The sequence below is a fragment of the Aphanomyces invadans genome (assembly GCF_000520115.1).
Source record: "Aphanomyces invadans strain NJM9701 unplaced genomic scaffold supercont1.46, whole genome shotgun sequence".
NCBI lineage: Eukaryota > Oomycota > Saprolegniomycetes > Saprolegniales > Verrucalvaceae > Aphanomyces > Aphanomyces invadans.
In genome coordinates, this window is record NW_008580191.1 from 146,248 (window position 1) to 171,065 (window position 24,818).

Below are 24,818 nucleotides of genomic sequence, written 5' to 3' on the forward strand. Positions count from 1 at the left end.
GTGGCACACCGCATGCCCCCTCCATGGCCACGGCAATACCCGTTCGAGATGGACCCCTTGACGCATCCAGGCGACTTGCACCGGACGCCACCACCATGCGTCTTGCATTTTCCTCGAGACTGGACGGCCTTGAGGCACCCGACGATGGTGCAGGGCTTGACGCCGCCGTGGGCTGTGCACTTGCCCGCAAATTGGGCAACCCGTGGACATTCGGGGGCGTCGCAGTATCGTCGCCCACCGTGCTGTGTGCACATGCCCTGGCTGCGGGCAAACTTGGCGCATCCAGTCACCGCACACAGCTTTCGCGCGGATGGCACTTGAGACAACGTCATGTTCAAAGCACAAGTGCCCTGGTGCTTGACGAACGCCAAGCACATTGTCGCAGGAACACTTCTATATTTAGCCAGGGGAACGACAGGTGGCGCTTTGTCGTGCCCTGATAGAATGATGTCGCCGCCGCCATGCGAGCTTTCGATCCAAACAGGACGCGTGGGTAACTCTGGGATCGCCGCTGGCCCCCCTGTGTCAGGTGCACTCGTCGACTGGAGTAGTACACGGTGGTTCGGGTGGAAGTGCCATTACCCACCCAAAACCTGGGTGGGTATGGTGGTGGGCACGCGGGCGGCTGGGAGCAGGCAATGGGTATGCGTGGTTGCCTTGAAGACGAGCGTCTGGTGGGTGATCCACATATATGGTATTACACGGCTCTGATGCATTGCCATCCGTGCAACCTTTCACGTATCCCGTGGTGATCGACAGCACCAGAGTGGTGGTTGAATTGGATGTGTTATCGCACCCACCCACGCCCATTGCCCACCCAAATCCCGGTTTTGGGTACCCAGGACTGTGGGGTTTATTTTGACCAGAGTAACCGCTCCCCGAGTTGACGCGCCATGGGAAACGGTCCGCCACGTTCGCATTGACCTGGCTTTGACGATGCCGCCACTCGTGCCCAAGAAGTATCAGTGGCCGCTCTTGACCCTTCTTGTGACCGGCGCTTTGCTCGGCGCGACCGATGTCCTCACGTATCGCAAAATGAACGTTCTCATGCACGCCACCGGCGCCCGACCCAATGCGGCCGTCGCGTCCTTGCGCGCGACAACGGTCACGTCCATTCCACCGCATCCAACTGCGTCGATCGCGATGCAAGAGTTAGAAACGACTCGTCCCGTCTCGGACGACGAGCTCGTCACCCCATCTCCGTCGGAGTCTGTCTCGATTCCTCTGGCGGCGGAATCAAACACCCCAGCACGTTTTGTGCCGCGCCAACTACGCGTCCTCACCTTGGCGGACAACCCGCGACCGGTGCGATCGCGGCCTTGACTGTGGGGTCCGCGCCATTGCTTATAGGGGAAATGTAGGAAATCTGCCTGACCGCGACGTCCGTGTTCCAAGCAGGCATGGTGCTCCAAGTGCTGGCATGGGACCACAGCACCGAGTTTTTTGATCACACGAGCTGCGGCGACCCGTGCAAGCCAAACGCAGAGGGCGACTTTCGCGTCGGCCAGCAGAAAAAGGTGCACCCTTCGCTCGGACGACACCGGGACTTACGATCGGTGTACAGGTGCACTGGCTGTCGCATTTCTTTGAACACAACACGGATCTCCACGACGACGACTTGATCCTTTTCACGGACGCATGGGACGTCGTGATCCAGCGCGACCTGCGCGAGATCACCAACGTGTTCTTGGCTCAAACCAACCACGATCGCGGCGTTGTGTTCAACGGCGAGCCTGGATGTGGCGACTCGTTCACGTTGCCAGGTAGGTCCAACATGCGCTTGGCTTTCGTGCTGCCACCCCTCCCACGCCCCGGTGCGCATGCCCATCGATCCCTTGCCTAGGCATGTACGGCGATCAACTGCGCCACGGGTCTTTCGCCGTCCAGCTCGAGTCGACGTACCCCGCCCGCATGATCCAAGGCGACAACATGTGCAACATGATTGCAGCCAAGACCTCCATGAACTCGGTACTGCGCAGACGACCTCGACGCACGTGTATACCCGTCGCTGTAGCTGTCCAAGGGGCCTAACTGGAGCCTCGGGTCCGGCGGGATGCTTGGGGACGTGCGCAGCGTCCGCGCTTTTCTTCGGCGCGTCAACCAAGTGCACGCCGAGCAGTTGGACAAATACTCGCGCCACGAGTCGCCATTTTTCTTTTACGGCGACCAAATTGCGTTCCAGTTGGCTTACGTTCGGTACGATCCGCGCGGACGGCCATTTCATGACGCCGCGCGCTTGCCAGGTTCCCCGAGATAAACGTCAAGGTCGACACAAGCGGCGACATTTTCTTTGTCACGAGCTTCTTCGTCACGCCGGGTGACCTCGACCACTTTTCCCTCCACGGCGGGTGCGACGACGCGTACTTTGCCCACAACACGCCGTCCAAGCTCGCGTGGCATGGCGGCACGCCGTTTTTTCTCCACTTTCCAGGTGTGGTTTGTCTTGGCTGACGCATTTGGCAAGATGGCTGTAGGCGGCTACAAACACTTGTACGCGACGTGTGCACCTCAAGTGGAGCACGCCGTTCGGGACCAAGCCCCGGGCAAGTACATGTTTGATGTCGACCGCCAGAAGAACGTGCTTGTCTCGTCCGTGTGCCCCAATTACTCGTAGCCATCGACAACTGGGCGAGTCCATCGCCACCGCCGGGGATGCCCGCCGAACCACGCCCCGTCCTGTCATCGACTCGAGAGTGAGAAGTCGACCGCCTAGACGTGTGTAAAACACAACAGTGCAGCTCGATATGCGTGGTAGAGGTGTTGCAATTGTGCGCTAGGCATGGGCTCGTAACCACAGCAACGAAGATGCCGGAAAGGTAGTGGTGGCAGTGCGGCATCGAGCTCTAGGCAATGTGCAACGCGGCAAGCGGTGGATATTGTTGGATGTCGCCGTGCGTACTCATGGATCTGGATGTTGGGGTCGATTGGAAACGAGATGTACAGGACATTCTCGACGACTCGGCCAAGCTCCGCCTTCCGCGAGCGTGTAGCACAGCTGCTTTCCACGGCGGTGGGGGAGCCTGCGGACCTTTGCTTTTACGTGACACAGCTGCGGGATGATCATGCTTAAGTTGTCGTGGCGGCGTTGGACGCGGTTGGTTTGCCGAGGGCCGCGAATGCCAGCGCGAGCGCGTCCTTGGTCTGGAGCGGCACTCGTTTCACCAACGCGGGGAAATCCTGCAGCCGCTTTGGTGGTTTATGCGACTTGAGCACTTGTTGGCGCCGCTTCTCTCGGGCTTCTTCCGTCTCGCCCTCGATGTCGTGGTAGTTGGCCGAAGCTGCCTGGACATGGTCCGCCCACGCTTCGTAAAATTCGTCGAGGAGGGTGTAGTACAAGCTAGCCATGAAATGTAGCATGGCGTCGACGGTGCCAGCCTCACCGCAGGTTGGTCGTCTCCGCGTCTGCCAGGTACACAGCCTCTCGCGCTCGACGCCGGTGCAGGTTTCTAGCCAAACGCACGTTGAATGCGTCCGTCGGTCGCAGTTCCAGCGCACGAACGACACCCGACTGCGTACTTGATGTGGCGGCGGCTCTGCTTTGCCATCTTGGCCGCCACCGTGGTGGGAAACGGCATGTGCGTTAGGCTCTTGCCGTACGTCGTGAACGGAACGTGGCCGATGGCGACCTTGTCCACATCAACATGGCGGTGCCGTCCCTTCACTTTGCCTTCGCTGAACGACCCTTCGTACCAAAACTCGGCCGACAAAGGACGTGGAGCGCTGTCCGACGAGGCGCTGCTGGCTTCTCGGACCTGGTTTCGTCGACGCGTGGCGGGATCTTGTCCAAGAGCCTTCAGGCAGAGCGCCATCCACGATGCATCACGATGGCATGCCAACGTACCCGTGCCGTGACTCGGCGATGCGACTCGGGTACGGAGTAGATCAAGTCTCCTCGTCCAGAAGGCAGATCGTCGGCCCAGAATCCCCGCAATGTCGCATCGCGCTCGTGCAATCGAAGCACGCCGCGACCCGTCTTGACGCCTGCACGACCCATGCCAACGGGACATTGGATACCATGCAACGTTGTCGACAGCGGCGATGGCGTACCCGACTCAAAGCTCCCTTCGTACACGTCCTGGTGCTTGGTCCGTTGGGTTCCAAATCCATCCAAGACGCCGTGCACGAACATGCCTTCCTCGACGTGGCTACACAGCGCGCGGAGTCAGTTGCGGGCCATCCCGCTGCTCGCCGCTCGCGATCCATTGTGGAGTACACCCACGTGAGGTCAAGTGGGTCATCTCGTTCCGCCGGAAATCGTCGAGTGCGCATCGTACCCGTTGGGCTCCTCTCGAAAGCCTTCGCCATGCAGTTGCCCGTCGAGAAACTCGCCTTCTTCCACCACGCCCGTGGACGACACATACCGACCCTGTCCGCAGATTCGACCGTCGACCATCATGCCTTCGTACCTATGCGTCGACGTCGACGAAAGTCGCCTCATTCCAACGACCGTACGTGGCGCCATCAGCAAACTGCCACGTGCCTTGGCCGTGGGGCACGCCGTCTTGAAACTGCGCCGGCAAGAGCGATTTCGGGTACGGGTCGTGGCTGTGAAACGAGTACCGCGATCGCGGCACGTCAAAATTCCCAACGTACTTGTCGCCTTTGCCGTACACGAGTTGCCCTGCCGCCACGAGTTAGACGTGCGGGCCACTCGCTCGAGACGAGTCGCAGCGATCGACGGCCGAGCAACGCGAAGACCACATACCGTGGCCATCGCGCACGTTGTACACAAACGCGCCAGAGTACACGCCGTAGTTGGTGTACTCGATCCCGTGCTGGTCGTGCTTGAGCCCGTTCACCCAGTGGCCGGAATACATGGCATCGATCGAGCTGAAGTGAAAGTCATCGTCTGTCGGGAGCGCAGCCGACACAAACAGGTCTAGTCAGTTGTATTAATGAGTCGGACGACAGGGCCTCATGTCTGGCACGATCGAGGCGACCGACGGCGCCGCAGCCGGCGACACGTCCGCACAGAGCGTGTGCAGCCAACAAGGCCATGCCGCACCTCCGACACCATGCTTGACGCGAGTGACGCGCACCATGCGCATGTTCACTTCATGCGTGGGGTCGTCGAGTTCGTCCATGGTGACTGTCGGATCAGGGCGCGTCGTGCTAAGTCGAAGGCTCCCCCAGTCGGGTTTCTCGATCGCCTACGCTTGGCCGTCATGGCCCTGCTTGAAACACGCACTGACAAACCAGCAGTGCCAGCTCGGGGCCGCGCAGACTCTTGAAGTCGGCAAACCAGTTGAGCTTTTCCTTGTCCTGTTCGACAACACGCATGACACTCTCGATTGGGTGGCTGCGATGACAACGATGTCGCACGCACATTTTCGACGTCAGTGTCCACGAATCGATGTTCCGTCTAACGAGCAAGGCACCGCCCTTAGCGTGCGCGACGATCGCCGACAGATAGGGTACCCCGTCCTTGAGAAAACTCAGTTCGATGGGCTCGGACTCGACGAGGCGTGTGCGACGACCGAGTTTCTTGGTGGCTTTGGCGAGTTGGTCGTCCAGGGCTGTGATTTGAGTCGCCATGGCAGCGGCGAGCTTTTGCCGCGTCTCCGTCTGTTCGTTTGGCTTGCCATCCTACATGCATTCCATCGTGACGGTTCGAAGCAGTGCACCAAGAACGTGGACAGCGAAGGGCACGCAAAGTTGTTGCAACAGCGCCGCCTCACGCATGGCTGTGCCACCGCGAGACGAGCTCAAACACCCAAGCAAGGCCAGCCAAGCAACAGCACAAACGTCGTTGCCAACAGCGTCGCCACGATGCGCGTTGGGGCGATCGTCGTACCAAAATCATCATCGGGACCTCGTCACGCCGTTGCTTCAGCAAGTCCAGTTTCTTGGTTAACACGGCGATGTCGAACTTGGCGTCGAGGATGGGTTCGTATTCTTGCACCAAGCCGGCAATAAGCCACGCGCGGAGGTCTTTCTCTTGCACCTAGGTGTATGTGAGAGCCGGGCACCCTACACGCACCACCTACCTCCTTGGGCACGTTGGCAATTTTGACGACGGTCTCACCTTCATACCGAGGGTCAAGAGCGTCGTCGACGGGTTCGGGTTCGTTTTTGGCCACGATGTCATAGCACCACGGCGCGCCAGGCTGTGCTGGGCGAACTTCGAGAAGCCACTGCTTGGGCCACAGCACATCTAGTCGTCACGAATGAGCGCGTTGGTGGCATCCATAAGGCCAAATACTTTCAAATTGGTCCTTGATGTAATGGGCATGGCACTGGAACAACCGATTGATCGTCTTCCTGTGTGAACGTTGATCAAAATGCAACAAGATGCGAGGAGTTGTCGTACAGACGAAAGTTCGACCGCAAGATAGGTTGATATGGATTCGTCGCACGATCCATGTTGTTTGGATCGTGCAGCCGAACGAAGATCGAGTCTTCCTTCATCTCATCCACGACGCGGCCATTGCGGTCCAGCACTTTTCGACCAGTCTTCTGCATCAACGGCGGCGGCGCCATCTCTTCCTCCGTGGTCTCGCGGACTTTTCAAAACTGAAACCGCTACTTTGAAATACATGACGAATTCTTTTTATATTCAAGGATTATATAAAAAGTGCTGCACCACCTTACTGCATAGGTTCTGAATCTTGATCCCGTTACGACGTACACACATATATTTTAAACGTACTTTTAAAACTTGTTTTGAATGTTTTTAAACAACCCGGCATTGAATCCCAACCAATATGGACCACGACACCGCGCCGCCCGCCGCGGCAACATTCGTGTCTGGACAGACAGCGGTGTGTGTGCCAACTTTATCTCGACAAGAAGCATACTTCTCTGTGAAACGATATGGGGTTGTGGACTCTGTGGACGAGTACCAGCGCTGGATGACGCTGGAAGAAGCGTTCTTCCTGGCCACCACCGGCCACATTCACATTGAGACCCTCTCAACGCAAGGCGCGATGTGGGCTGCGTTCACGTCGTAGGTTGTTATTGACGTTGGCGGGTTCGCTCATCGCGGTGGTGCAGGGCGGATGACTCGTTTCCTTCGAGATACACGGCCTATGCGCTCTATCGATCGCGAGGTTGGATTGTCCAGTCCGGGTTGCTGTACGGCGTCACGTTTGTGCTATATCGAATGTCCCCCGACATCGTTCACGCTGAATACATGGTCTACGTCCATGACACGACATCGTCCTGCGCATTGTCGTGGCAGCTCCTTCAGGTGAGGTGATTTGAGCTCGCCAACGATTCACCCATGCCTAGATGTTGACGCGGCTTGCAGAAGATGTCAAGAAGACGGTGCTAGTCTGTGAAGTCCAACGCGCATCCGACTGGGACGCATCGTTGATGTACATGGGCTTGGTTTGCAAGGAGCTTTGCTTCCGCCACTGGCCCGCGCTCTTTACTGAAGGCGCTTCCTTTGCCATGGCCGAATCGCATGCCATCCCGAAGCGCACGCGGTCTTAAAAGTAGTGTCAACTTGGACAGATAGTTGAAGAATTTTGTCAAATGTTCATCGTTTTCGATTCATATTTTGTATCATATTGTGCTTTCGAGCGATCTCATTGGCTGCTGAAAAATGTCTCCTACAAATGACTCCCGAAAGTAGTAGACAGGACGAGGTATGACTGGCGCCATCAAGTTGGCCATGTCCTTGCAACACCCGCTGTGTGGTGCATGCCTTCAGCTCGTCTTGGAAATTAGCACGTCTGCATTGCTCACAGTGTCGCCCTCATCATTATAATCAATACTGTTTCTTTGCATCGACCAATCGGATCGATTCTGGATCGGTGTGAAGAATATCATCGACAATATTTGGTGTCAATTTCGACATGGACCTTCAATTTGATACTTGTGGCAAGCGCCTGGCAAGCGTGCATGGCGGTCGACGCTTTCAACACCGTGGGCCGTGCCAATAAAGCGCTGCACCACCACACCAAAACAGGAATATATAGAAATCGTACGGTGCAGCGTGCACTTGTTTCCGCCTCCGTTCCCCACGTGCACGAGAACCAATTGGTATTCTTCTAACATACTCTGCGCTCGGCTGCATCATGCGGGCAAAGCTAGACGTGTAGCCCTCGACAGTTGCCTCGTTGGGCGATCCGCCATGAGATTGCTGTAAGGAGCGTAGTTCGTAGCGGTTGAGATGGCGCGCGCCTTGCCAGTGTGCATCGAATGACTCCAAGTGGCGGCATCATGTTTGACAGGTCCAACTTATTTTGGAAGGAGGAATTCCAGTTTTTACAAATAACGATGTTTTTGTATCGGAATTGATTCATGCAAATAAAATGCCGAGTTGGGGAGAGGAAGTCAATCGCAACAGCACCCAAGCAGGTCCACGATGGCGTCGTTTCGAAGCCACAGCGCAGCCGCGGCATCATTTGGCGCGTCAGGAAACTACCTATCGCGCAGCGGAACGTCCTTCACGCGCCACATCCTTCGCGTGCAACTGCACAAAGCGACGGATTTGGCAGCCGGTGACTTTTCGCTCCTGGGCCGGCACTCCAGCGACCCGTATGTGGTGCTCACGGTCGGCAAAGAGAAGCACAAGAGCGTAGTGATCCCCAAGACTCTTGCTCCTGTGTGGTCCGACGACTCTGTGTTCGACTTCCACGTTACGGACGGCGATCTCTTCACAAAGGTGTTGGACGTCCAAGTGTTTGACGAGGATAGCCGCAATGACGACTTGCTCGCCACGCTTGCTTTACCACTCGCCCAATTCGCCACGCAACCTCCAACTTCTGCCGCTCGCCCGAAATCGTACACGATGCAGGTTCCAGCGGCGTTCGCCAAGCAAAAGGTCTCGACGCAGATCGTTCTTTCGATCCACTTGATGGACGACGGCGACGTTGTCGACAACCCAAGGCTGTACATCCCGCGTCATTTCAAAGTCACCCTGCACAAAGCGACAGACCTCCCCGCCGCCGACTTTGCCTTGTTTGGAAAAGGTAGGTCGTCGATTTCGTCACCTTGCATTGGCTCACCAGCCGCCGATCAGGGAAAAGCGATCCGTACGTTGTGTTCACCATCGGGTCCCAGCGGTTCAAGAGCGACACAATCAGCAAGAATCTCAACCCCGTATGGTCAACTACGCCGGTTTACGAGTTTGACTTGACGCAAGATGATCTGTTCACCCAAGTGCTCGACATTCAAGTGTTCGACTCGGATCATGGCATGAGCGCGGATGACCTGATCGGGACGTTGTCGATTCCGTTGGCACAATTCGACGTCGTCGACGCCGCCACTCCCGCGCCGCGCATGCGACCGTATCTTCTCAACGTCCCTGACGAGTACCTCAAGCAGAACGTCCATCCCCAGCTCTACCTCACCCTCGACATGGACCCGGCCCCGTTTGTCGATTCTGCGGGCGATTCGGAAACGGTAAATGATTCCTTTATTTATTACGTCTCATTTATTTTAAGTTGCAGCACAACACGATGCCGCCAGACTTGGCCAAGGCCATGGAGGCGATGCAAGCTGAAATTGCCGCCCTCAAGCTGTCGAGCCAAGGGATGGTGAAGAAGATGGAAGAGGAGATCGCAGTGTCCCCGGCAGCCGATTCTCCTGCGTCCCAACCAGAGCCAGGTACCGCGAGTGTCGATGGAATTGCCACTGCTTTTCTGGATAAGACGTTGACCGTGCAGTAGAGACGGAGGGCGATGTGAAAAAGCGCGCGCTGGTCAACGAGCTCCACGGTTTGCTCAAGCTTCCTCCGATCAAAACATTTACCAAGTTGCAAGTGTCGTCGACGGCGGACGGGGCCGCGTTGCAGTGGCAAAACGAAATCGAGCACCTCAAGACTCAGTTGGCCCAGCAGAAACGCCTGAACGAAATGCTGGCGGCTCAAGACACGAGCGCCAACGCGGACAAGGAAGAAGTCGAACGACTCAAACGCGAAGTCGAGCTTCACAAAGCGACTCTTGCGGCGGCCCAGTCCATGATGGAGGAACAGTTGCTGCGCGAAGCGGAGACTCAGAAGGAGCTCAAGATTCTCAAGAGCATCTCCGCCGTCCGCACGTCATCGTCGTCAACATTTGGAGCTGTGACGGCGCCTCCGCCAGCACCGATGAGTCCCCGGTCCAAGTCGACGTCCGATGTCCACAAGGCGGACGACGATGAAGGCGAAGATGAGTCACTGTGGCTGTAACGCGGACTTTCTTTTACAAACGCAGGCTATATTACCTTTTCTTTTTGCTAATTTTTTCTTCATGTCGATGGCAATTACGTCGAAGTATTGGAAAAAATGGTCAGTTTAACAGCATATGAAACAAGAAAAAAGACAATTTTTATCATTTTCCCGACAGTTTGAATATATACAGATCGAAAATGCGGAAAAATTTCAACTTGCGGGAAGATAATTTGGTTTTTTCGAGGCAAGTCACTTAAATTGAGACTTTGGGTCCACCAATCACCATTATCCAGAACATTGAAGCATGGAGTCGACTGGAGATGGGACCGCCGCCGCACCGGCGTCTACGGTCGTGTACGAGTCGTTCTCGAAGGACAGTTTGATTGAAATATTGCGCCGATTCCGCCATGAGCACCCGTCGTCTGTGGAGCCTATGGACGCGATCGCCCGCACGATCCACGTGCCTGCAACCAACCCACCACACACGCCGATCCCGCGTGGAAGTGGCGAGCCTTCCAAGAAGAAACAAAAGATGGACAAGAAAGCACAAAAGCCGTTCGATTTCTCACGGTACCGCACTCGACACGTCGCCCTCAAGTTCTCGTACATGGGCGAAAAGTACGCCGGGTTTGCGCGTCAGGATCACATGGAGGTACAACCGCACAACTTCCTCTGCCACTTGAACAACAACTTTGAACACACAGGAAACAATTGAACGCTACATGATTGACGCGCTGACAATTTCTCGGCTCGTCGAAAACTTTGCCACGTGCGGCTACTCCCGCTGCGGACGCACGGATGCGGGTGTGAGGTGCTTCGTTTCTCAGGTCTCTAACGACGTCCTCATTCCCGCCACATAGCGCACTGGGCCAAGTCATTGGACTTGTCCTGCGATCGAACGTCCCGGCGGACGGCACGCTCTTGGACGGCAAAACCATCGACGACATCCATGCAGGGGACACCTTCCGCGTCGAGATGCCGGACGGCACGATCAAGACCCTCGTCGAACTCGATTACCCCACGTGCCTCAACTCGGCGCTGCCGCATGTACATCTACTTTTTCTGGCTTCTATGTTGGCATCGCTGTCCACAACACGACGATGGTGGAGTTTGACAACAGGGTAGGATATTCGAGTGTACGCATGGGCGCCGGCGCCGCCGGAGTGGAGCGCGCGTTTCCTCTGCCAAGGCCGGACGTATCGTTACTTTTTTCACCGGCGTTCGCTCGATCTCGACGTACGTTTCGTCATCGTGACATCTCATATGTGGGATGACGTTATCCCCGGTGCCTGGATCACGTGTCGTCCAGGCCATGGCGTCGGCGGCGCAGTTGCTGCAAGGCAAGCACGACTACCGAAACTTTTGCCGCATGGACCCGACTGTGACCAACTTTGAACGCGAGATTCTGTCGTTTCAAGTGCATCAGGTCAACGACGCGACCACCGACCCGTACTACGACCTGTGCTACTTTCAGGTGCGGTGGACATCTCGTCGGCGCTTTGACGGCCTGGATGGCGCCCGAAACAGGTTCACGGCCGCGCGTTCCTTTGGCATCAAGTACGTTGCATGGCGGCGATCTTGTTTCTAGTCGGAAAGGGCCATGAATCGCCCGAAATTGTCTCGACCTTACTTGACATTGACGCGTGCCCGCGCAAGCCCCAGGTGCGTGCCAAAGGACAGGTTGATGCCATTCTCCGCACCGTCTTCGAACGCGGCGTCGATGGCGTGTGTTTCTCTCCACTGCATGCGGCGCTGACGGGAAATGTGTGCAGTACGAAATGGCGCCGGACTTGCCGCTTGTCCTCCACGACTGCGCGTTCGCCTCGATCGACTTGCGGTGCGAAGTCGTCTCTTTACTTCTTTCTATGGATCGGCGTCCTCAACGTGAGCAGATTCATGCCAGGGGCTGTGAACCGCGTGTACCATGACGTGGAGAACCAGTGGGAAGCGGCCAACTTGCGCGCCGCGTTGCTGCGGAACCAGTTGGACACGCTCAAGAAGCTGCCCGTGCAGCCCCATCGCGCGATCGTCGAGCTCCAGCGTCGCCAAACCCCGCAGACAGCAGCTCATGTACGTCCTTCCATTCGCTGCATTACAGCTGAGCGTGATGGCCAGATCGCCGCGTTCAACGCGTACGATGTCGATGCGCACGTGGAGTTTGGCGAGATCTTGCACCGCCTTCCCGCTGCAGGCAAAGGGCTCAAGCACATCCCGCTGCTCCAGCGCAAATGCGGATTCTCCTTTGAGGAAAAGATGAACAAAGTCAAGCGGAAGGCCGCGATGAAAAAATTGGCTGCCGATGCCGACAACGAAGTTGCCTAGTCGAAGCTGACCGCTGAGTGGGCATTATTCCATTTATTTTGACCAATGAATTTCACTGAAATGGATTGACGTTGCATGATTCGCTACAAATTTAACATTTCCACCAATCAAACGAATATATCTGTCACATGGACGAGAGGTCGTGCCCACGACACGATGTCGTCGGCTCGATCGTGTGACGGCGCACCAGAATAAATAGGAGCTCAAGGAAGAGCTGCTATGGATCCGTCATGGGCAGCATGGCCGAGAAAGGGGGCTTGTGGCGGTGGGTGGGAGGGATGCATTGCCGTGATTCGAATGGGCGCTGACGCCCAATTCGACGACATGGCTGATGCGCGGGGAGGCGGTCCGGTCCATGCCACCATCGGTGGCATATGACGAACCAACGGATGGTCTAGCGGCGGCGTGGCATTGTTCAAAACGCGACGTAGGGTTCGTACCCACGCTGCGCACGAGCCAGCAGCGGGGCAGTCGAATCGAAGCACGGTGTTGTCTACAGAGGCGGCACTTGAGCGCCGCATTTGGACCTGGATATTCGAGTGAGCGACGTACTAGTCGTGATGGTCCAATGCTTCTGGAACGCTTGCACGGTCGTGAGCAGTGGCGCGACGACGAGAATGTGCTTGGTGGTCCCTTTTAAGGGCTGGAATGCCGAGTCCACGGCTTGCCACGCGAGGTGGTGATCTTGCAAAGACACAACGACAGTGCGGCCGCTTTGTCGAAGGATTCCAGTCTTGACCATCAACTCATGCGGTGGAGCGCTGTCGGGTATCGCTCCAGCAGACGTTCGGTTCACCTAGCCGTCCATGTCAGCAGTGCTCTCCCGCTCGCGCTTTGTGCTCTAGTTCGTACGTGTGGTGTTGTCGGGGTGGGCGGCGGTGGCAAACTCACCCATTTGTGGATCGTCGGGGAGTGCTTTGGCAACGGCGGGACAGTCAAGGCGTTCGTGACTCCCGCCACGTTGTTGGACGAGAGCGACGAGTGGGCCGTGGACATCCCGCCGAGTTGCTGCAGACACGTGACTCGTCGGATCGTGCGGAGCGGCAACGGTGCGCATGACGCGACCTTGGCGTCGGGGTGGGGTTGGTGCGGAGACGTCGAGTACGACCGGCGTTGGTGTCGCAAGTACGGCGAAGCCGTGGGGGTCGAGTGCAAGTCGTAGTACCCCCACGCGGCGTCGGTCCCCGCAGCTGCGTCCGTCATGAATCAATGAGCGCTGGCTCCGTCGTCGCCCGGCGCACCGCCAGACGCACCTGACTCACCCCCTTCGATAGATTGTGTTGCGCATGTCCACCCTGCCGCAACTTCAACGGTCGTCGGCCGCTCATTGGTCCAATTGCTGCTGGTAACCCTTGAAGTTTGTACTGTCACATTGCACTTGGCACCACGCGCTGTGGAGCGCAAAGCGCTGCGGCGCGGCGCTGCCAGCGCCGTGTCCGACGTGCCGACGAGGCCGGCCACGGGGTTGGGGGCGGCCGTGTGCCGGCCTGGATCCCGTGCCATGGGTCCCATCGTCAACTTGCAGATTTAAGTAGAGTCGGTCGAAATACCTTGGAAATTGGGGTGAAATCGAGCCAATGTTGTGGCAAGTGTCAAATTCACGTGGAAATTTGCCAAATTTTACATCAAAATCAGTGGAAACACTTTGACCTTGAGGGTCGGTGTCGAGATTGCCATTTTCAAGTGCCCGATGATGGGGCACACGGATAGGACCGCCGACGGCGATCTCTCGGCTATTTCTTGGCCCGTTTTGCAGCGGGTGCCTTGGCGGCCTTGCCTTTGGACTTTTTGGCCGCCGCTGTCTTGCCAACCTTGGGACCTGCCACGGCCTTGGCGAACTCGACCGCAAACGTCGAGTTGTACGCTGTATGGATAGACTCGACACACGGCAAGCCGTCGACTTTGGTTGGAACACCAACTGTCTTGGCATCGGGGCTATGTCCGAGCTGGCCTTTATCGTTGCGACCCCACGTGAATACAATGCCGTCCATGGTCAGCGCCAACGAGTGGTGGTCGCCAGCGCCGATGATCCGCACGCCACCGGATGCAGGGGGTGGCGTCCACCCGAGGTCCTTGGGCTCTTCAACGACAGACACCTCGTCTCCACCAGGTGCTTCTTCACCCAGCAACTGTCCATGGGTGTTGCTGCCACAGCCAAACACATGACGCTCGTTTGTGAGGAAGAGCGAGTGCGAGACGCCGCAGGCCACCTGCATCACGTTAACGTTGTGCAGTGCTTGGATGAACCGCGGACGGGGGACGCGAAATGTTTGGCGGAAGAACTTGGAGGCATTGGGTGGAACTGGTGGCTTCGGGTGTCCAAGTTGGCCGCCTTCGCCGAGACCCCATGACCATGCTCCCAGCGTCCTGCATGAACCCGTCATTCGAAGGAATCCAGATAACAGATCGTACCCAGTCACCAAAGCGATCGTGTGCGCCGCCCCAGTAGCAAGCGCGCGGACATCACGGCCGAGAAGACACGTGGTCGGCTCGTCCTCCTTGCATCCGTCGACCTGTTGGGATGGCGTCACGGTGGCATGGCAAAAGAAGTCCTCACCGAAGTTGTCGCAGGGCCTTGGGCGTTCAGGAGCTGCGGGACCCATTGGTTCCTCATGGTCGAGTCCCCAAGTTGTCCTTGAATGTTGGCGCCCATCGTCATAAGCACCCCAGGGAGCGCTCTGTGAAAGTAGTCGTCTTCTTTTGCCAAGCCAGACGTCATCACGACAAAGTCGCTGCCCGCCGCCGCTGCATCCACCACCGGTCATCGTTCCCGCGCATTTTCCACGACAAAACACAACGAGAAAAAACGTACCGAGCACTACGGGCAACTCTTGTTCGCGCAAGGCGGAAATTTTCTTTGGCGTTTTTTTGTGTTTGTTTTCCTGGTGCCCGAGTTGCCCCGACTCGCCATTTCCCCAAGTGTACATGTGGCCGTTTTGCGACAGCAGCGCCGCGAATTCCCGCCCGGCAAGCACGCGTTCGAGTCTAGGGTCGGCAGACGATCATGGAATGCATGGATGAGGTGGTGAGAGCAACGGAGGCTACCTGCCCTCATTCGCGGGTCGCTTGTCGAGACCTTCTATCTAGATGTGGTTGGGTGTCAGGGTGTTGAATAGCCGTAAAGCTCCAAGTACCTTTCGGAATCGCGCGAGCTTTTCATGTACCATGTCTTGGTGGCCAAGCTGCCCCGACGTCCCTGTGCCAGTCGTGTACACTTGCCCTTCGTTTGATAACACGATTGAAAAGGATTCCCCGACTGCGATATCCCGCACAGAAATGCCACCGAGGTCTGACACGGCGGTGGGTGCCATGACGATAGCTGTGTCCGCGCCAATGCCTAGCTGGCCTTCTTCATTATCTCCCCATGCAAACACGCTGGATAATGGTGATTGCTTGGGCTTCAACGCTGGCACCCGTCCTGCGCACAGTTTGCAAAACCAATCGCCTTCCGGCACCGCGAACGACTTGTTGAAGTTGTTTCGAGGCTTTTGCTGACAGCATATGCATCCATGGTGGCAAAACGTGTGGAATGGCGCATCGCATCCGTCACAGAGCACAAGGAACTCTTCCTGATCTACTTTCCCGCACACGCGGCATGGACTCTCGTCTGCGTCGCTCATTACTGTGGTGGTCGTATCCGGAGCGGACATCTTGTTATCCGAACAAGCTCACCGCAGCATCCGGATTTGGTCTATCCAGCAATCCGGATAACAGCGATGTATCCGGCACATGTTCTCGAAATTCGCTGAAGCACGACGGAAATCGAACTTAACCGAGTCCAAGTTGTTACATTGCCTCTCGAAACACGCGCTCGGCCCCCTGCACGACATCCACGCTATCAGAGCTGGACACTATTGTGCATGCTGCATTCTAACGAACCATCGTCGATGGCCACTGGACGATTAAATGACGAATGGTCCGAAATAGTGACATCCACTAATAAATAAACGAATTCTCATTTAAATATGATACTAGTATTCCGTCAACCCTTGGTTCGAACTCCATTATTTATCCATTCGTTAAATAATGCATTTAATAGTCTTGAGCCAAAGGGTCGACGAGTAGAGAAAGGGGGCGCCCGATTGCTCTGGGCAACACCAATCGCAACATGCAACCGTGGGTGCTTCAACACACCTTCACATGAGGCCACGCGAATGGCTTCCCCAAAAGATTTCCATCCAACATCGGCAAAACGGTTGGATGCTAAATTAGTGACATGAACGTACTTACCAGAATTGTCATTTTAGGTGCGAATTGGTCAACCAATGAAGGCCGCTGCGCCAATCCATCACTTGACCAAGATGCAACGACGGATGGCGCGCGCCGCCACGCGGCTTCCTCGCACTACCACGCCTTCTGTGCATGCTCCATTGATCACCATGCAGGCCGCTGTCTTTCCTACTTGGTCCACGAGCTCCATGCAGAAGAAGCATGCAAATCACCGTGCATTTCATTCGCATGCGTCATCGTCCCGCCGACCGTTCCATAGTTCAACTCGTCTGGACGCATCCAAGCGCGACTACTACCAGGTTCTTGGCGTCAAGAACGACGCAACGAAGAACGAGATCAAGAAGAAGTACTACGAGTTGGCGAAGAAGTTTCACCCGGACACGAACAAAGACGACCCGAACGCGGCCAAAAAGTTTGCCGAGGCCACGGAAGCATGGGAGATTCTCGGCGACGAGGAGAAGCGCCAAAAGTACGACACGTTTGGCCATGCGGGCGTTGATCCCAACGGTATGGGCGACGGCGATGGCGACTTTCACGGGTTTGAGGACATCTTTTCGCAAATGTTTGGACATCAAGGCGGGCGCGGCCGCGGCAACGGACGACCACGGCCCGAGCGCGGCGCCGATGTCCAAGTGAATACCCACATCTCTTTCATGGAAGCTGTCAACGGGACAACTCGCGACCTGAACGTGTACACGGACGTGACATGCGAACCGTGCGGCGGAAGCGGTGCCAAGCCCGGCACGAGCCCCAAGAAGTGCAAGTCGTGCAATGGCAGCGGCGTCGAGATTCTGCAGCAAGGCTTCTTTGCCGTCGAGCAGCCTTGCCGTCGTTGCCGTGGCGAAGGTACATTCCGCATGTCTACCTTGTTGGTGTTGCCATCCGACGGTGGTGAAATTTTCGACCGTTCTGCGTGCTCTCCGCCGCAGTCGGTCTTGCCAGCGAGGAGCCTTGCATCATGCCATTCTTCGGCATGTGCTGCAATGGGTTGCTGTGTCCGCCGAGTTTGTGAGCAAATGTTTACTTTGCGTGCTCTTCCGACCGTCCCATGGCTCCATATTCCGACCCGTCTGTCTTGGCCGTAGGTGTTACGATCGACAACCCGTGCGGGACGTGCCGGGGCCGCGGCAAAGTGAAAAAGTCTCGAACGGTCGAGGTCAAGATTCCCGAAGGCGTCGACAATGGCATGAACTTGCGCCTGGCGAACCAGGGCGAAGCGGGCAGCAAAGGTAGAGCGGATGTGCTTGACGGAGTGGACGGCTCATGCGTCGCGGGGATGTAGGCGGGCCGGCGGGACACTTGTACGTTGCCGTGTCGGTGGCGCCAGATCCGTTCTTCAAGCGTGACAAAGTGGACGTCCGGTGCGAAGTCCCCATCTCGATTGCGCAGGCGGTGCTTGGCGGGTCGGTCGTGGTGCCAACGTTGACCGGTCAAGTTGAACTCACGGTGCGCTCGCCTTGGCATGCCCAAGTCGTGGCTGACGCTCGCGATAGATTCCAAAGGGCACGCAGCCTGGAACGACGCTCAAGATGCGCGGCAAAGGCATCAAGGAGCTCAACTCGTCGCGCCGCGGTTCCCAACTCGTCACGCTCAACGTGCATGTGCCCGACTCGCTGTCGGACCGCCAGAAGGAGCTCATGGAAGAGTTTGCGGAGGAAGAAAAGCGCCGGGGACAAGACGGAGAGTCGTCATGCAAGAGTCACACGTTTGCCGACACGGTGCGGGCGACAGTGGATCGCATCAAGCAATATATGAAGCCGTCCAGCGACCAGTAGTCGGTGCAAAACTCACGACAAAATCTAGATGTGCTCCGAGATGGACAACAATGGAACTCGAGGTGCATATACACGACACTCGATTAGAGGAGGAAGATGTCGTCCTTGGGGGTCTGGAAAATGCGCGTTTTCTTTCCTGGCATGTCCAAGCACTCGTTGACCTTGGCAGTGCACAACTTGAAGTCTTCGCTCTTTTCCCAGTTCTCGTAGTCCTGGCGAGTCTTCCACTCGGACAGGACAATGTACTTGTGGTGGTCTTCGACGTCCGCAAGGGTCTGCACAGACAAGAGTCCTGGTTGGCGACGCACCGTGCTCTTGACCTACAAAAGCGACAGGTCACCCGCGATATCGTGCAAGCACGAGAGTGGCGTACACGCTCCATCATGCGCGACACCGTGGGCTCAAACCCACGGGACATGATGCGCTCGGTCAACACGCGGACGGGGCCAGTCATGACGGTCATCTCGCAGATATCGACAGGGGCGGCGGGAACCGGCGGGAGAAAAATGGCCAATTTGACCATCCACCTCGTATCTGTTCTTCTATCAAGGGTTTCGTCGACAAGTCCGTTTATCGAGGGATGCTGGGCATACAAACTTGAAGTCAGGCGGTGATGGACCGAACGTAGCTTTTTCGTGCGGCTCCCGTGGAAAGTGCGTCCGCTCTGGCTACGCATGCGCCAGCGAGAGAGAGGCTTGGGACGGGTTGGAGACGGAAGCACTTCCCCCCCATTCACCGTCGCAAACGATAGTGCTGCATTCGATTGCATCGCGTTTGTCGTGTGTGTGTGGCGAGTACAAAGTTTCGGACGACCCCGCAGTATGACGTCGCGATGAACATGTTCATCTCGATTGGATTCCATCCGAGGGACTTGACTGCAGTGGCGAGCTGGACGTTGTCCCCGATGTGGGTTTTCGAGCAGGTGTGACGTGCAAAAACTCACGTGGGAAGAGATCAAGACGATGCTCTCTCCGAAAGAATGCCCCCGATCGTTGGTGTGCCCTGGGTATGCAAACTAGTTCCTGTCATCGCTTGGTCGCAATGCGGGATGAAGGCGCGTGAATTGTGTTGACCAAGGAACTGAGTTGTCAAATCTTGTTCATGTGGTGCGGAGGCGCCAACGACGTGACAGCGCGATGTCGCTGGTGGCGAACGACATGCCTTCCCTACGACCGTCCTCGTGTATGACAGCATGAACAACGGACGCTCCGCAGCCAGAACTCTGAAACACCCAAGTCCCCCTCGCATTGTCGTTCTACTACCCCTCCCTCCCTCTTTCGTCTTGAACATTCAGCCATTTGTCCCAAGCCATGCCACACACCATGAATCCCTTCAGCTCCACACGAGTGATTCACACATCATCGTGACGGTGCTCCCGTTCGACCGTGCGGGTTTCGTTCTCGGCGAGGGCGCTGGGAAGCGTCTGCCCCACTTCGTGACCGCGGAAGCGACCTGTGCTCATCGTCGGCGCACGGTGTGTCTCGGCGAGCCCACCTAACGATAAATACGTAGTTTTATGCAGGCTTAGTCCAGCCGACAGAATTCCCGGACACAAACCAGTTGAGACAGCACGGGGTGGCGTGTCAGGTGCACCAGGAACTCTTGAAGCCCATGGCGTCTCTGCTCCAGGAACGTATCGGACGAGTTGAACAACAGCGTCTTGCGCGGCAGCGCGACGGGCATGTCCACGTGGAGTGCCTTTGCTTGTTTCTTGACGTGCGAGGCAAGGTGGTCAAAGTCCGAGTACCGCTTCTCCAACACGATTTTCAACGGCGAGGCGCCACGACTCGCGTACACGAGCTCAATCGTGTACACGACGTACGACCCGGCAATGGGCAGCGTGTCGCGGGAGAACGTGACTTGGACGCTGGTGGGCTGGAGAGAGGCTACGGCACCATCGGTGGATTTCAGCGCATGAGCACTGCTCATCGGTTTGGGGATGGCTGCTTGTATCCGATGGCGGCTGCCAGCGCGGTAAGTGCACCAGACAATGAACGCGAGTACGGTGACGATCGCGCTAGCCGCCCCGACCGTGAGCGCCAGATCGAGTGTGGCTTGTAGCGGCGTCGGCAGCGACATTAAGATGTAGAAGTGACTCGTCCCGGCCAGCACAACGCGGCGGCCATCCCTTGCGTCCAACGTGGTGGCATAAACTCATCCATCCAGTCCACCTGAGTTGGACTGGATATTTTGGAATTTGAATTAACAATGCCAGCTCCGTACATGTACTCTACAATTTTCTCGATAAAATCTATAAATTGTATGGACGCACGTCGAATTGACCATGCGAATTGGTGGGCGCTGGCTGGTCGAGATTCGTTCCCGCCGTTCAAAACGAAGGGTAGAATACACGCTTCGACGGTGCTGGACGTCGAACATGATGGGGTTGTACCCGTCGCGATGGTACTATACCATCCCACGCCTTACGACGAGAACCCCCGCCGTAAACATGCGCCAAGGGCAAAAATTGTATGGGACATTTCACGCACGTGACATTTCTTGTGTGGACTGTAGTACAGTACTGCAGTTGATCGAAATAATAAATTGAAAACGTGATGAAAAGAGTGGACATCAGGCTTCCGCAATAATATATCGTCGGGATGAGTATCGCGATACTTGGTCGGCAATAATGTATTCTTGGTTCCGAGAGAGCCGATATATCTATTTCCAGCTTGGGGGTTATCGATAAATCTATTTCTGAACTGGCTCCTTTGCTAGGCATTGTACATCTTGGCTTACAAGACGAAGGCGCTCATCACTTACTACTACCTCAACACGTCGGCGACTGTGTTTAAATGCAAAGTTTGTGGAGTCCAACGAACGAAACCACCTTCGGCTGGATATACAAACCTTCTCAGCCACTTGGAGGCCAAGCACGAAGGTTTTCGTGAACGTTTTGAGGCTGCCCGCAACAGCTCTGGAGAAACACTTGACCGATACGGCTTTGTTGACAAGCGGGCAGCAAACCTGCATCATTGGGTGTCGTGGGTTGTAGAAACAAATCAGCCTATTTCTGCTGTCGAGAATGTGGTGACAAGAAGCATGTCCCGCCTTACACCCATTTCAACAAAGACTCTCAAGTCTGCAATGAGCACTTTAACGCAAAAGCGCCGAGGCCAAGATTGCCAATGAAATGCCCTCTGTGTTTGGTCTCTATCTGGATGGTTGGACGGACGGTTCAACCCACTACTGCGTCATATTTGCAACCTACTCGCTCGGAGATGTCGTCCATACACCTCTGCTTGCAATGAGCCCACTCTTGAAGGAAGACAGTCTCAGTGCAGATACACACGTCGACATTATTGTGACGACACTTGAAGTGTATGGAAAAACAAGAGACCAGGTGGCCTTCATTACAGCTGACAATTGCGCGACCAATTCATCAATTGCAGTGAAGATGGGTGTTCCATTGGTGGGTTGCTATTCACACAAATTCAACTTGGCGATGATACAATTTCTCGCCAGCTACGATACGGAAATTGCAAAAATTCACAACCTCATGCAGCAACTTTGTCGACTGAAACTATCTGGCCAATTGAAATTGCTCACAGAACTCAAACCAATTATACGCAACGAAACGCGTTGGTCGTCAACATTCAACATGGTGAAAAGATATTTTGAACTTTTGCCATTTTTGCAAACCATGTATGGTATTGGACCCATGATGCTTACTTCTGCCCAAACACGACGGATGGAAAATTTTTTTGCCGTACTGAAACAATTCGAAAGTGTTACACAGCGACTTCAGGCTGCTGGACTTGATTTGGGCGACGCACGAACCCATTTTGATGGATTGCATGTACGACACCCCTCACTACTTCATATGGCCCCCGATGCGCCCATCACTAGATTCCCCAACTTTGATTCCGCCGTTAAAAATGTTCTGACCAACCGCGAGCACGGGTTGACAGCGGACGAGACCGACGCTTTGGTGAAGCTGCGAAAGCCTCAGGATGACTCACAAACTTTCGTGTCAGAGACGCAAATGACACTTGCCGACGAGGTGTTGGAAGCTAAGCAATGATGTCTAGAGACCTGCCCAAGCGAATACGTGAACCTTCGTTGCGTCCTTCCAACAAGTAACATCGTCGAGACACTTTTCAGTCTTGCCAAGCATATTCTCACGGACACACGGAAGCACATGCATCCGGTAAAATTCGAAATGATCATATTCCTTCGAGTCAACACCACCTACTGGGGAGTGAACGATTTGAGTACATTCGAGTTGTAGGAGAATAACTATTGATACATCACATGGAAAACAATAATCTATTTCCCATCTTGGACGATACCGATATATCGTTATCGTGTCCGTCGATTTCAAAGGACGCGATAGAAATATTATTGCGCAAGCCTGGTGGATATATCGTGGAAGGGTCTCCAATTTCTTAAAATATTCTGCAATTGATATATTATGTGGAGTTGATATTTTTTGTCGTTGGGGCGCCGACCTCATGGTTTTAGTTGTTGTTGGCGGGCATTCTCGAGTCCGCAGAAGCGCTTGACGCAAACCAAATCAGCGAGCATCGCGTCGGCCAGCACCACTCGCATGAACTCATCCAATCCTTACCGTCGTGTCTCGAGAAGTGCTGCATTGAGGCGTCGTCGCAATGATTGGGGGGAAGCGGCGGTGCGGGGCCTGTCGTCGCTTTGATTTGGCCGACTAAAGACACAAACTCGGAGTACCGTTTTTTCGCCTCGACGACTTCCTCGACAAGTGAACACCAAAAATGAGGTCGTGACTTGGTCGCTGATGTCGATCGTCTTCACCTGGATCGATGCTTGCGATACATCGTATTGGCTTTATCGTCTTCGTGGCCAGCAGCGCCACAGCTGGAAGACCACAATATCTCGCTGGCCTCGCCTTGGTGTGGTTGTGTCGCTGTGCAGACAGCAGTGCCCATCCAACTTCGACAAATGCTGAGGTCATGCACATCGTCGCCATCACTCACAGCCCAATGCCGAGGTGCCCTTGAAACGTCATCGTGAATCCAAATGGCGAAGCGCTGGCTGTCGGCGGTAGCGTCCACCGCCGTGTCAAAGTGACAACAACCGTCGAAGGTTACCCAACGTACGACCAAATACATCATATTATGTTCATCAAAATGGAGTGGCTGTGGATTTTTAACGCAGGAAAGCAATTCAATGTGTCCAGCACATCATATTAGCATGAGCCTTCCGTCGCATGCCCTGATACATTTGGCACCATGAAAACCAACAAAATTCAAGTCGTACACTGTACGCCACTGCCGATGGTTGTTCGGCCAACAATTTATTTAAATACCTCGACGACGGTTTCGAGTGAAATTTCGCTGAGCCATGTGGCGACTCGTAGAGTCTCCTCACAAATAACACCGATCGAGGGGAGGCGCAACGCTCCCAGGAATCAGCGCAAGCACTGTCACAGCACATCTCGGTCCTTGTCTAGGACGCTCGAGGGCTTAACGGCTAAAGTGAGAATGAAAGAAACTGTCACCACCACCAACTGTCCTGCTTATCTACCAATCACAGATCATCATCAAGAGACATAGCCAATCAGAGAGCAGTTGGGGTTAGGGATGGCCGAAGGGCACACCCAGAAGAATAGAATGAATTCGGATACGACACGCCAGAGCTGACCGCTCTCGATGGCGGTCTCCATCGGAGACACGATGCGTCGCTTGCTTGATCCCGGGCTTGGGCCCGCAGGAGGCTAACACTAGTTAGTATTCACTCCCGTCAAGTGCGCATGCTTAGTAGACCTTAAGCCTACATCACACGCGACACTCCCCCTAAGGTCTGCTTAGCATCCTTGGAAACACTTACCCCATTACATGAATGAAATATATAAGGAATTAACGCTTAGAATGACTTCATCGCCTTCTCGACTTTTTCGCGAAGCGCGCGATCTTTGATCGTTGCGACAAACCGCTCCGCTACCAAAGGCGCATCTCGGTGGATGTCCTTGAGCGTTTCCCAAGTCGATTCAACATCTTCTAGTCCCGTCCAGTGGACGTAGACCTCCCAACCTTGGTGCATAGAGTTGTATCTTATGCCCCCGATTTCTCGGATCGTGACCATGAGGCCTTGCTCCGAGATGAGCTCTCGTATAGTTTCAGAGATCTCAAAACTCGACTCAGCATATAGCTTGAGGCGTGAGTTGTGTGCCTCTCGGCATTGTTCGGTGAGAAGATGTTTGATCACGCATGAACATTCGCGTACTTCCGTAACTACATACGGCCCCAGCCACGTTACCGCTAGCTTAGGATATTCCCACTCTCTCGTCCAGCTTGTACTCTTTCAGCATTACCCGAAGGACTTGCAGTAAGTCACGGTTCAGTCTTTCGACCGTTCCGTTCCGCCATGGGGTATAAGTGATCGTGAACTTGTGGTCCACTTTCATCTTTGCCGCC

The 24,818-nt window shown here is 55.5% G+C and overlaps 10 protein-coding genes across 17 annotated transcripts; 5 read left to right on the top strand and 5 right to left on the bottom strand.

The window, feature by feature from the left end:
• The first annotated feature begins 911 nt into the window (after positions 1–911).
• On the top strand, positions 912–2,773 carry H310_13001 (hypothetical protein). Its single transcript, XM_008880322.1, has 7 exons — positions 912–1,305; positions 1,362–1,517; positions 1,565–1,763; positions 1,844–1,968; positions 2,015–2,196; positions 2,244–2,431; positions 2,475–2,773. Exons 1-7 carry the CDS (start codon positions 937–939, stop codon positions 2,612–2,614), a joined length of 1,359 nt encoding a protein of 452 aa, XP_008878544.1. The 5' UTR covers positions 912–936; the 3' UTR covers positions 2,615–2,773.
• On the bottom strand, positions 2,747–6,501 carry H310_13002 (hypothetical protein). Of its 3 annotated transcripts, XM_008880325.1 has the most exons (16): positions 6,311–6,501; positions 6,203–6,261; positions 5,988–6,154; positions 5,795–5,944; positions 5,419–5,586; positions 5,327–5,362; positions 5,197–5,262; positions 5,006–5,150; positions 4,706–4,879; positions 4,453–4,621; positions 4,275–4,406; positions 4,048–4,145; positions 3,842–3,981; positions 3,517–3,791; positions 3,381–3,446; positions 2,747–3,337 (listed from the first exon to the last, which is right to left on the bottom strand). In XM_008880325.1, exons 1-16 carry the CDS (start codon positions 6,478–6,480, stop codon positions 3,067–3,069), a joined length of 2,286 nt encoding a protein of 761 aa, XP_008878547.1. In that variant the 5' UTR covers positions 6,481–6,501; the 3' UTR covers positions 2,747–3,066. The 3 variants fall into 3 exon arrangements, with proteins under 3 accessions (XP_008878547.1, XP_008878545.1, XP_008878546.1); XM_008880323.1 differs by having other exon boundaries at positions 2,747–3,446; XM_008880324.1 differs by having other exon boundaries at positions 3,517–3,981.
• A 188-nt stretch (positions 6,502–6,689) lies between these two features.
• On the top strand, positions 6,690–7,493 carry H310_13003 (tRNA-intron endonuclease). The gene is made up of 3 exons (XM_008880326.1): positions 6,690–6,946; positions 6,994–7,189; positions 7,231–7,493. Exons 1-3 carry the CDS (start codon positions 6,705–6,707, stop codon positions 7,432–7,434), a joined length of 642 nt encoding a protein of 213 aa, XP_008878548.1. The 5' UTR covers positions 6,690–6,704; the 3' UTR covers positions 7,435–7,493.
• A 780-nt stretch (positions 7,494–8,273) lies between these two features.
• On the top strand, positions 8,274–10,249 carry H310_13004 (hypothetical protein). The gene is made up of 4 exons (XM_008880327.1): positions 8,274–8,918; positions 8,969–9,351; positions 9,399–9,555; positions 9,618–10,249. Exons 1-4 carry the CDS (start codon positions 8,312–8,314, stop codon positions 10,115–10,117), a joined length of 1,647 nt encoding a protein of 548 aa, XP_008878549.1. The 5' UTR covers positions 8,274–8,311; the 3' UTR covers positions 10,118–10,249.
• A 134-nt stretch (positions 10,250–10,383) lies between these two features.
• H310_13005 lies at positions 10,384–12,987 on the top strand. 2 transcript variants are annotated; one of them, XM_008880329.1, is made up of 9 exons: positions 10,384–10,751; positions 10,804–10,910; positions 10,960–11,146; positions 11,225–11,335; positions 11,409–11,573; positions 11,627–11,761; positions 11,872–11,936; positions 11,992–12,169; positions 12,215–12,987. In XM_008880329.1, the coding sequence occupies exons 1-9, from the start codon at positions 10,404–10,406 to the stop codon at positions 12,419–12,421; spliced, it is 1,503 nt and encodes a 500-aa protein (XP_008878551.1). In that variant the 5' UTR covers positions 10,384–10,403; the 3' UTR covers positions 12,422–12,987. The 2 variants fall into 2 exon arrangements, with proteins under 2 accessions (XP_008878551.1, XP_008878550.1); XM_008880328.1 differs by having other exon boundaries at positions 11,409–11,525.
• H310_13006 (hypothetical protein) lies at positions 10,801–13,685 on the bottom strand. Of its 4 annotated transcripts, none has more exons than XM_008880332.1 (5): positions 13,274–13,685; positions 12,974–13,217; positions 12,023–12,914; positions 11,730–11,958; positions 10,801–11,683 (listed from the first exon to the last, which is right to left on the bottom strand). In XM_008880332.1, exons 1-3 carry the CDS (start codon positions 13,622–13,624, stop codon positions 12,625–12,627), a joined length of 885 nt encoding a protein of 294 aa, XP_008878554.1. In that variant the 5' UTR covers positions 13,625–13,685; the 3' UTR covers positions 10,801–11,683; positions 11,730–11,958; positions 12,023–12,624. The 4 variants fall into 4 exon arrangements, with proteins under 4 accessions (XP_008878554.1, XP_008878553.1, XP_008878555.1 ...); XM_008880331.1 differs by having other exon boundaries at positions 10,801–11,280; positions 11,340–11,683; positions 11,730–12,914; XM_008880330.1 differs by having other exon boundaries at positions 11,055–11,683; positions 11,730–11,962.
• Positions 13,686–13,956: 271 nt separating this feature from the next.
• H310_13007 lies at positions 13,957–16,065 on the bottom strand. 2 transcript variants are annotated; one of them, XM_008880334.1, is made up of 6 exons: positions 15,556–16,065; positions 15,467–15,504; positions 15,234–15,406; positions 14,979–15,166; positions 14,834–14,934; positions 13,957–14,788 (listed from the first exon to the last, which is right to left on the bottom strand). In XM_008880334.1, the coding sequence occupies exons 1-6, from the start codon at positions 16,039–16,041 to the stop codon at positions 14,155–14,157; spliced, it is 1,620 nt and encodes a 539-aa protein (XP_008878556.1). In that variant the 5' UTR covers positions 16,042–16,065; the 3' UTR covers positions 13,957–14,154. The 2 variants fall into 2 exon arrangements, with proteins under 2 accessions (XP_008878556.1, XP_008878557.1); XM_008880335.1 differs by having other exon boundaries at positions 13,957–14,934.
• Positions 16,066–16,800: 735 nt separating this feature from the next.
• Positions 16,801–18,426, top strand: H310_13008 (chaperone DnaJ; the record flags this gene model as incomplete). Its single annotated transcript, XM_008880336.1, has 4 exons — positions 16,801–17,497; positions 17,737–17,880; positions 17,934–18,097; positions 18,145–18,426. The coding sequence occupies 4 exons, from the start codon at positions 16,801–16,803 to the stop codon at positions 18,424–18,426; spliced, it is 1,287 nt and encodes a 428-aa protein (XP_008878558.1).
• A 41-nt stretch (positions 18,427–18,467) lies between these two features.
• H310_13009 (hypothetical protein) lies at positions 18,468–18,933 on the bottom strand. The gene is made up of 2 exons (XM_008880337.1): positions 18,800–18,933; positions 18,468–18,746 (listed from the first exon to the last, which is right to left on the bottom strand). The coding sequence occupies exons 1-2, from the start codon at positions 18,887–18,889 to the stop codon at positions 18,510–18,512; spliced, it is 327 nt and encodes a 108-aa protein (XP_008878559.1). The 5' UTR covers positions 18,890–18,933; the 3' UTR covers positions 18,468–18,509.
• A 987-nt stretch (positions 18,934–19,920) lies between these two features.
• On the bottom strand, positions 19,921–20,628 carry H310_13010 (hypothetical protein). The gene has a single exon (XM_008880338.1). The coding sequence runs from the start codon at positions 20,503–20,505 to the stop codon at positions 19,951–19,953; it is 555 nt and encodes a 184-aa protein (XP_008878560.1). The 5' UTR covers positions 20,506–20,628; the 3' UTR covers positions 19,921–19,950.
• Between the last annotated feature and the right edge of the window lie 4,190 nt (positions 20,629–24,818).

Bases quoted from the DNA above. Each gene is read 5' to 3' on its own strand.
- H310_13001 (XM_008880322.1), top strand. From the start codon at position 937: ATGCCGCCACTCGTGCCCAAGAAGTATCAGTGGCCGCTCTTGACCCTT. The intron at 1,306-1,361 runs GTGCGATCGCGG...GGGGAAATGTAG, and splicing joins TGGCGGACAACCCGCGACCG to GAAATCTGCCTGACCGCGAC. The intron at 1,764-1,843 runs GTAGGTCCAACA...TCCCTTGCCTAG, and splicing joins CGACTCGTTCACGTTGCCAG to GCATGTACGGCGATCAACTG.
- H310_13002 (XM_008880325.1), bottom strand. From the start codon at position 6,480: ATGGCGCCGCCGCCGTTGATGCAGAAGACTGGTCGAAAAGTGCTGGAC. The intron at 5,151-5,196 runs GTTTGTCAGTGC...GGCCAAGCGTAG, and splicing joins GCCCCGAGCTGGCACTGCTG to GCGATCGAGAAACCCGACTG. The intron at 4,880-5,005 runs GTGCGGCATGGC...ACAACTGACTAG, and splicing joins CGTCAAGCATGGTGTCGGAG to ACCTGTTTGTGTCGGCTGCG.
- H310_13003 (XM_008880326.1), top strand. From the start codon at position 6,705: ATGGACCACGACACCGCGCCGCCCGCCGCGGCAACATTCGTGTCTGGA. The intron at 6,947-6,993 runs GTAGGTTGTTAT...GCGGTGGTGCAG, and splicing joins ATGTGGGCTGCGTTCACGTC to GGCGGATGACTCGTTTCCTT. The intron at 7,190-7,230 runs GTGAGGTGATTT...ACCCATGCCTAG, and splicing joins TGTCGTGGCAGCTCCTTCAG to ATGTTGACGCGGCTTGCAGA.
- H310_13004 (XM_008880327.1), top strand. From the start codon at position 8,312: ATGGCGTCGTTTCGAAGCCACAGCGCAGCCGCGGCATCATTTGGCGCG. The intron at 9,352-9,398 runs GTAAATGATTCC...TTTAAGTTGCAG, and splicing joins CTGCGGGCGATTCGGAAACG to CACAACACGATGCCGCCAGA. The intron at 9,556-9,617 runs GTACCGCGAGTG...ACCGTGCAGTAG, and splicing joins TGCGTCCCAACCAGAGCCAG to AGACGGAGGGCGATGTGAAA.
- H310_13005 (XM_008880329.1), top strand. From the start codon at position 10,404: ATGGAGTCGACTGGAGATGGGACCGCCGCCGCACCGGCGTCTACGGTC. The intron at 10,911-10,959 runs GTGCTTCGTTTC...CCCGCCACATAG, and splicing joins CGCACGGATGCGGGTGTGAG to CGCACTGGGCCAAGTCATTG. The intron at 12,170-12,214 runs GTACGTCCTTCC...CGTGATGGCCAG, and splicing joins CCCCGCAGACAGCAGCTCAT to ATCGCCGCGTTCAACGCGTA.
- H310_13006 (XM_008880332.1), bottom strand. From the start codon at position 13,624: ATGACGGACGCAGCTGCGGGGACCGACGCCGCGTGGGGGTACTACGAC. The intron at 13,218-13,273 runs GTACGAACTAGA...ATGGACGGCTAG, and splicing joins CCACCCCGACAACACCACAC to GTGAACCGAACGTCTGCTGG. The intron at 12,915-12,973 runs GTACGTCGCTCA...CCGCCTCTGTAG, and splicing joins GCATTGGACCATCACGACTA to ACAACACCGTGCTTCGATTC.
- H310_13007 (XM_008880335.1), bottom strand. From the start codon at position 16,041: ATGAGCGACGCAGACGAGAGTCCATGCCGCGTGTGCGGGAAAGTAGAT. The intron at 15,407-15,466 runs GTAGCCTCCGTT...TGCCGACCCTAG, and splicing joins CGACCCGCGAATGAGGGCAG to ACTCGAACGCGTGCTTGCCG. The intron at 14,935-14,978 runs GTGAGGACTTCT...CCATCCCAACAG, and splicing joins AAGGCCCTGCGACAACTTCG to GTCGACGGATGCAAGGAGGA.
- H310_13009 (XM_008880337.1), bottom strand. From the start codon at position 18,889: ATGACCGTCATGACTGGCCCCGTCCGCGTGTTGACCGAGCGCATCATG. The intron at 18,747-18,799 runs GTACGCCACTCT...TCGCTTTTGTAG, and splicing joins TGTCGCGCATGATGGAGCGT to GTCAAGAGCACGGTGCGTCG.
- H310_13010 (XM_008880338.1), bottom strand. From the start codon at position 20,505: ATGTCGCTGCCGACGCCGCTACAAGCCACACTCGATCTGGCGCTCACG.